The sequence below is a fragment of the Lagenorhynchus albirostris genome, chromosome 2 (assembly GCF_949774975.1).
Source record: "Lagenorhynchus albirostris chromosome 2, mLagAlb1.1, whole genome shotgun sequence".
NCBI classification, from domain to species: domain Eukaryota; kingdom Metazoa; phylum Chordata; class Mammalia; order Artiodactyla; family Delphinidae; genus Lagenorhynchus; species Lagenorhynchus albirostris.
Genome location: NC_083096.1, coordinates 35,389,543 through 35,397,458, shown reverse-complemented (window position 1 = coordinate 35,397,458; position 7,916 = coordinate 35,389,543). Strand labels below are relative to the sequence as shown.

At 43.4% G+C, this 7,916-nt stretch overlaps 1 protein-coding gene across 1 annotated transcript; it reads right to left on the bottom strand.

Annotated features, from left to right (window-relative positions):
* Positions 1–2,088: 2,088 nt before the first annotated feature.
* On the bottom strand, positions 2,089–5,041 carry IL20 (interleukin 20). Its single transcript, XM_060141828.1, is given in 7 exon segments — positions 2,089–2,163; positions 3,213–3,287; positions 3,954–4,106; positions 4,217–4,282; positions 4,571–4,627; positions 4,630–4,730; positions 4,939–5,041. Coding segments are annotated over 7 exon segments (630 nt in total).
* Between the last annotated feature and the right edge of the window lie 2,875 nt (positions 5,042–7,916).

Genomic DNA, 7,916 nt, shown 5'->3' with positions numbered 1-7,916 from the left:
AAAAATGCCCTGTTTCAAAGGAACATAAAAGACCATCTCTTCCATCACCCTGAAAAGTAGATATTATCATCTTGTTTTCCAGATGTTCCTAGGTTAAATTTTACAGCCCAAATCAATCAGGTAACCAGAATTGAATCATGATTTGAATCCAAGATAAAAGATCTGGAGAAAAACACACCTAGGGATTTCCTTGGTGGTGCAGTGGTTAAGACTCTGCCTGCCAATGTAGGGGACACAGGTTCGATCCCTAGTCTGGGAAGATCCCACATGCCATGGAGCAACTAAGCCTGTGAGCCACAACTACTGAGGCTGCGCTCTACAGCCTGCGCTCTAGAGCCCGCAAGCCGCAACTACTGAGCCCGTGTGCCACAACTACTAAAGCCCACGCGCCTAGACCCCGTGCTCAGCAACAAGAGAAGCCACCTCAGTGAGAAATGAGAAGCCTGCGCACCGCAACAAAGAGTAGCCCCTGCTCGCCAAAACTAGAGAAAGCCTGTGTGCAGCAACGAAGACCCAACGCTGCCAAAAATAAATAAATAAATTTAAAAAAAAACCCTAAACATTTCAGAATGGTTATCTATGGGTGATAGGATTATGAGTGATTTTCATTTTCTTCTTTATATTTTTTGTATTTTCCAAAATTTCTCTACTGGGTAGTTGTTACTTAATAATGAGAAAAAAATCAATAAAATTATTTAAACTTCATCAGGGCCGAGGATGAGGGCTGGGAGCAGAAACCAGAAGCAGTGGGAAAGCTCACTATAGGAGCATCAGTCTGCTGTTTCTGAAACTGTGGAAACTAAACTGCTAAGCTGAGGTGCTATTCGGAGTGAGCTGGGGAGGAAGGAGGCAAGCAATCCAGGCCAGAATTGTGGCTCCTTCAAGCCCAGGGAAGCTCAGCATGAAAGGGGCCTGGAACGAGAACACTGACTTAATCGTTGTTTCCAAACTCAAAGACTTAATCCAGGAGCAACCTATACCATGAGGCTGGCCAGAATCCAAAATGGAAGGACCTCAAAAGAGGGCTCATGCACCTCCCTGGGCAGGGCTCGGGAAGTACACTTTGCCCCTGTGCATTCTTAGCCCTTATAATAGAGCTTCCTGCCCATTATAATTTGTGTTGCAATGAAGACCTCTGACACAAAAGTATGAGAGCCTGAAATGAGAAGGAAAACAGTGGTACAGAGGGGAGAGTGCTCAACACCAGCAAGGAGGAAGCAGGGAGGGCTGATGCCCCTCACCCAGTCACAGTCCCTTTATGTGGAGGGCAGAGTCATGGGATCAGAGCCATGGGTGATTTAGGAGATAGAGCTGGGGATGCATTTGGCAGGGGAGAGAAGGCCCAGGTTCTCACTGGCATCTTCCTTCCCCGGAGAAGCAAGAGGTCCCTAGGTAATATGAGATTCAAGCTCATCCCCACCATTGTTTCTACTCCTGAAGCATTTTCAAACTCCAAGCAGTTATCATACGGAGAAAACTTTATTTGTAAAAATACATTCTGGCCCCAGAGGATTCCATAAATGGAAGATACACAAGTCTGGGGTTTGGGAGTTGAGTAGGGGTGGTCAGTAATTGTAAGACAAGCCTGTAATTTCACATCAGAAGTTCTTCTTCCACAACCCACGCTTAGTAGCCATTGGTTCAGTTTTAAGTATCTCTTAGAACACTGGTGGTCAGTAAACATGTCCTTAATTTAATAAAATTCTAGCCACTCCTCTAGAATTTAGAAGGTTTGTTTACTCTACGAAAAACCTGCTCTAGTTGGGCTATAAATATAATCTGTGAATTGTTTTTAAAAGTCTCATCTTCAAATATAAAAATAAATAAGTTAAATAGCAGAAATAAATATATTAACTACTAAATACACTCAACAGTAAAAAAGATCTTATTAAAATCTGATAAAACTCTAGATTAAGAATAGGAACACATGAAGATAATCACAATAAGGAAACAAATAATAAATAAATAATATACACAGTGACCAGCACTAAATTATACAAAAAGAGATGGTGGTTTTGGGTCATGCCTCCTGGGTACTGAGGGCTGGGAGTCTGGGCCCAGAATACTCTCAGAAGCATCACTTTCTTCCTAGTCCATCTCCATCCAGCTCAGGAGAATGTCTAGCTCCCCCAAAGCCTTCACCACTGCTGCCTGAGGCTGAAGCTGGAAGATACCAAGTGAAGTGGTGAGCAACTCATAAAGAGACAATATGGGCTCCAAGGTTAATCCTCTCCTTTCACTGGTAGGTCTACTGGAGATTGTAAGCAGAGCATCTTTTTCAAAATGAAGAGCTCGAGAGACATTATGGAACCTCAAGATCTCACAAGAGAGAGGAAAAATCATTAAGTCCAATCACCCTAGTCTTACATAGAGAAACTGAGGCCCGGGGGGTAGCAGAATTGGGACTACAACTCAAGCCTCTTGAATCACAGAGATCAAAGTAATTAAGCTGTTTTTTAAAGAAAGATGTGTGTGTGTGTGTGTGTGTGTGTGTGTATGTGTGTGTGTGTATGGGTTGCCTACTGTGCATCCTTCAATGGAACAAATATTTATTGTGCTAAGTAAGCATTGGGCTGGCTAGGGACTCAGAAATGAATGACACCGTCACTACCCACAGGGAATTCACGGTTGAGTGAGGGAGACAGGCAGAAGCAGGCAATTAAAATGTAGTGTGGGAAATAGATGATGGGGTCCCCACAGGATGACAGGAGCACTTAACTCTGAGAGAAGTAGCCAGTGCCTTCCTGGAGGTGATGCCTAGGCTGAGTCTTAAAGGATGAGTAGGAATTAGTGAGTGTGGAGCAGACTCCGGCCTTCCTGGCAGATGTGCAAAGGCATTGAGGTGAGAAACAGCATGGCACGGGCATGCATGAAATTGTGAGTGACTATTTTGAGGGTATGTACAAGCGTATGAATGATGGAAAACTATCGCCTCTAGTTTGTGTAGTTGAAAAGTTCAGATGTCTCTGGAGTGACTTGATGGAATCATGGTTATTCCTTCTTGACTCCCAGAGCATCTGGCAGAGACAGCACCTTTCTAGAGCCTGAATGGGTATCCCCTGGGTTAAAGAAGAGGGACAGTCCACATGACCTCAGAGGGCCATTAACCTGAGGGCTGTAACATTTCTTTGAGTATGAACATCTATCACACCCATCTATGATCTCAGTTCTAAAAACACACTCATCCCAACCAAGGCCAAAACTGCATATACCTCTTCGTAGTGGCTCATAAGCTGGCTGTATTTCTCCATTGCTTCCTCCCCACTAGGGCATGTCATACGGGCATGCTGAAAAGAATACCAAAGAATGATAGATTTTATTAAAGATTCTGATTTTCTGCCCTTGCCATTGACACGAAGTAGGTGGAAGTTCTATTCTTTCACATATAGAAGTCTTTTCAGACCTCCTTATTTAGGATCATTAAACTGATCACCAGCTAGAAGGGGAAGCATATAGAGCTCATTGTTTCTTTTTAGAAACAGGCAGCACTGAAAGAGTTTGTGATCACTGTATCCCATCTGGCCTACACCCCCCAACTCAGTTCTAGTCTAGCTCCCTCCAGAGAGCCCCCATGGGAAAGAGAATTGGATTCCTAGGTCCTATCTTGAGATTGAGTCCGGTTGTCTGCTGATTAGCTGCCTGGACTCAGTATGCACTAGTATGCCGCAGGATAACTCACCTACAGAAGAAGCATAATTTCATGGATACTAGGAAATTATCAGTGACATCAAATAGGTAGCACTTTATAGTTCTGTAGACATTTTGCATGGAGCTTGTATTCAAAAGTAAATATAACCGAGTTCTTATTACCTAGTCACATGGCTCAACACAGATTATTAGAACTCTTGGACTCAGTTCTTCCATCCATTAAATGGGGCTAAGAATAAGCCTGATTGCTAAGTCCTTGAAGCTATGTGCTGAGGTGGATCCTTTTACCCAAGACCCTTAGTCACACAGAGACAGAGGTCCTTCTTGATGGTAAGAAAAGAGTTGGCGAGACCGCTGATCTTCTGGAGGATACGGTGGTCAGGGGTCTGTTAGTTTTTGAATACTCTGTCCAGGTAGAGTCTCAGTATATGGCGGAGGAGGCAGCACTGACCTGCAGGCTACAAAGAAGACTGGCGTGTTGGTGGGCGGAGGGTGTCCAGGGACAAGGGTGCTGGAGATTCCCCCGACTCATATTTCCTCCCAGAACTCATACAGACCAAGCATGTACCTTCGTGTCTTGCAAAGGCTGAGTCTTCCTCAAGATTCTGAGGTCAATGATTTCATCTTTGGGTTGCTAAACAGAGGAAGGCAAGATGAAAAAGTACAGGTCAGTAACTGTTGCCAGGATCTTAGACATCCAGACCTCCCATCCCCTCCCTGCCATGGCACAGTGGACAGAGTCCCTCTCCAAAACACTTTTGAATTATGAACTACAGATATTTCCTGGGAACACATCCTCCTGGTAAGGAGTCCCCAGCCTGCCTCTTTTTGTGATCCCACTGCTGGGGGACAGAGAAAAATAAGAAGAAAAGTGGGGAGGCAGTCACAAAGTGAAAGGTGGGGTCCCTCCCTCACATAGCACTCTGTCCTGTATCTCTGAAAATCCACCTCGAATTGCCTGAAGACTTGTGGTGATCAGATCACACAGCTTCCCAAATGGAGTGTCTTCAGCCTGGCAGAAGGTGTCCGGAAGACATAAAACAGCAGAAAGAAGGCAGAGGGGAAGACCAGAGCCTTTCGTTCTGGAGACCAGGAGATTCTGGAGCCAGATTCTGGAGACCACAGGAGCTAAGAATTCAAAGGAAAGAGCATGACTTACTGATTTCCCCATCTCATGTCTTAAGAAGCCAGTCCTGTCACCAGGGACATGCCTCCCCCAGTCCCCGATGTCCCCTGGTGAAACTTAATAGCTTCATCTGACTTCAGATGGTCTGAAGTCATCCAACTTACTAAGAAAAAGAGAAGAGAAGGCGTCGGGTGCTTGTTCAGGGTCTGAGTATGAGTTGGTGCTACAGGTCCTGGCTCCTTTATTCTCTCCCCATCCCAGCCCCATCGTTATTGCCCAGCAGGAAAGGCCTGGAGCAGCAGGCACTTGCAATGAGTAGATAGAGGATGACATTTCAGGGAAAATGTCAGGACTTGTTTTTGCGAGTTGACGTATATAGTCTTCCCTTCCAGAATGCCAATGTAGCTCACCCTTCTGGTCCCCTTAGACCCACAGAGGGACTGGGGGAAAACTGAACCTCATAGAAGCTGTTGCCAAGCCACCAAAAACATTTCAGGGAAATTGTATGGATTTTACGTCCATCCCCAGGGATGGGGAACTTAGCTCTATTTGGCATTTGTCTGAGATCAGATTGGTTATTTGAGGATAGTAGATTTATTTCAGCCCCGAAGACAAATAGAAAGTCAATGATTTCATAACAGTCCTTCTGCCAGGGAAAGGCAAGTTCTGATGGGCAATCAGCCTAATTCCACCTAGCACTTCTCCACCCTCCTGGGGTACCTGGACTCCACAGCGCCCTCTGCAGGAAGGCAGCACTCAGGCATACCTGGGACTAATCCAAGAGTATGCGTTTTCCTAGCCTTGTAACTCAGGCTGAGGATCAAGTAAGCGATCCCAAAAGAAAGAGGAAAAAGGTGGGAAGGAACTCATTTCTTCTTGGGATGAGGCTTGCTCTGTAAGAGGGTACTTTCTAGTAGTTGCTGAGTTTTAAGGTAAAATGATAACACGCTGAGATTAGGAAGAGGAGAGTGAAACACTCACTTCAGGCAAAAAATTTAAGGAGACAAAAGTCTCAGTAATCAAGATAAATAATAGCAAAATTAATGAAAACAATCCATGATGAACAAAAGATTAACAATTTAAATAAAGACAGAATCTGACAGGGCCATGCTGAGCCATATGGAAACCCAGGACAAAAGGGGAAATGAGTGCTCCTATCTGTCTATCTATCTATACATCATCTATCTAGCCATGTATATCTACATATGTTTACCCATCCATCTATATCTATCTATGTATCTATATCCATATCTATGTTTTTATGTATCAGAAGTATATGATGAAAATATTAGTGATGAGTTCTCTTCCCTTAAAACCAGGAAAGTAAAATTATAATAAATTCTGTTTGGGACATAAATAACATATTTAAACGTAAAAATAATGTGAGTTGTAATGCAGCTAATTATCAATTTTTCAATAATTTTCAACTACCTTAATGTCTTGGGAAAATAATACACATAAAATAATAAAAACCTATGCTGAAGAGTACAAATGAAACTATTTACAGAACAGAAGTAAACTCACAGATGTAGAAAACAAACTTATGGTTACCAGGGTGTAAGGGGAGGAGGGATAAATTGGGAGATTGGGACTGACCTATACTCACTACTATACATAAAATAGATAACGAATAAGGACCTACTGTACAGCACAGGGAACTCTACTCAATACTCCGTAATGGCCTATATGGGAAAAGAATCTAAAAAAGAGTGGATATATGTATATGTATAACTGATTCACTTTGCTGTACACCTAAAACTAAAACAACATTGGAAATCAACTATACTTCAATAAAAGTTTTAAAAAAGAATATATAGAGAGGTGTACATCTTTCCTGTTTGCCTTAGGTTCCAGAATGCCTTGGTACAGTGCTGATAATCGTTACTGCTTACTGATTTTTTTCCTACGTTCCAATCAATAGGCTCGGTATACTTTATATTCATATTCACCTGGGATACTGCCACATGTAGGAAAAAGGAATAAACAAACCAAACCCTCAGAGAGAACTCTGGGTTTGAGAACTAGGTCCAAATGCCTGCTCTGCAAGTCCCCATCGGTGTAGGTTGTCCTAGTTTTCCCAAGACTAGGGGGGGATCCAGGGCATAGCACTTTAACTTTTTTTTTTTTTTTTTCGGGACAGAGGCCTCTCACTGTTGTGGCCTCTCCCGCCGCGGAGCACAGGCTCCGGATGCGCAGGCCCAGCGGCCATGGCTCACGGGCCCAGCCGATCCGCAGCATGTGGGATCTTCCCGGACCGGGGCACGAACCCACGTCCCCTGCATCGGCAGGCAGACTCTCAAACACTGTGCCACCAGGGAAGCCTCACTTTAACTTTTAAAACTGAAAACGTCACAGGTAAATCTGGATGAGTTAGTCACTCTCCGTTTATGTGACCTTGGACAAGTCAACTCACCTCTCTTGAGTTTTGTTTTCTTAGCCCCCAAATGGTTATAATTAAACTTACCCCAGAAATTTGTTTTGACATTTAAATAAAATGATGCATGATTCGTACACCTAGCATCTAGTGAGTGATCAACTCATTTTAAATAGAGAATGATGTTAGTTGCCTTGAACATAGTGGGTATATGGTAAATATATGTTAAATTCAACAATTCGATCAGCATTTATTAAGCACCCACTGTCTTGAATATCATGCTAGGTACTGGAATACAAAGATAAACATGACAATTCCCTATTCTCTAGGATATTTTGCCCTAATGCAAAGGACTCCTTTAGACATGGCCCTGAACACACCTGGCTAGATGACTAGGAGAACTGGGCTCATCCCCAGAACCATGTGAATAGTGTAGAGAGAGGGAGGTCTCTTACCTGAGTTCAGGAAGGGCTGCTACTTGTGATCTCCTAGGAGTCTGTCTCAAGCTAAGAGGTTTCCAATTATGTGTGTGTGTATATATATATATATATATATATATATATATATATATATCCCATGAAGGAAGTCAGCTCCCACAGGTGAGGGCTAAAACTCCCCTGGAATTTCTCTGGTGGCACTGGACTTCCTCCCGGCCTGAGGCAGTTTAATTGCAGACTGGATTACCTCAACACCTTCCTTCTCTAAGAAGCACTTCTTTGGAGATTACTGGTTTAGTTATTGGTTAAACGAAACCTCTTTCTTTCTGGC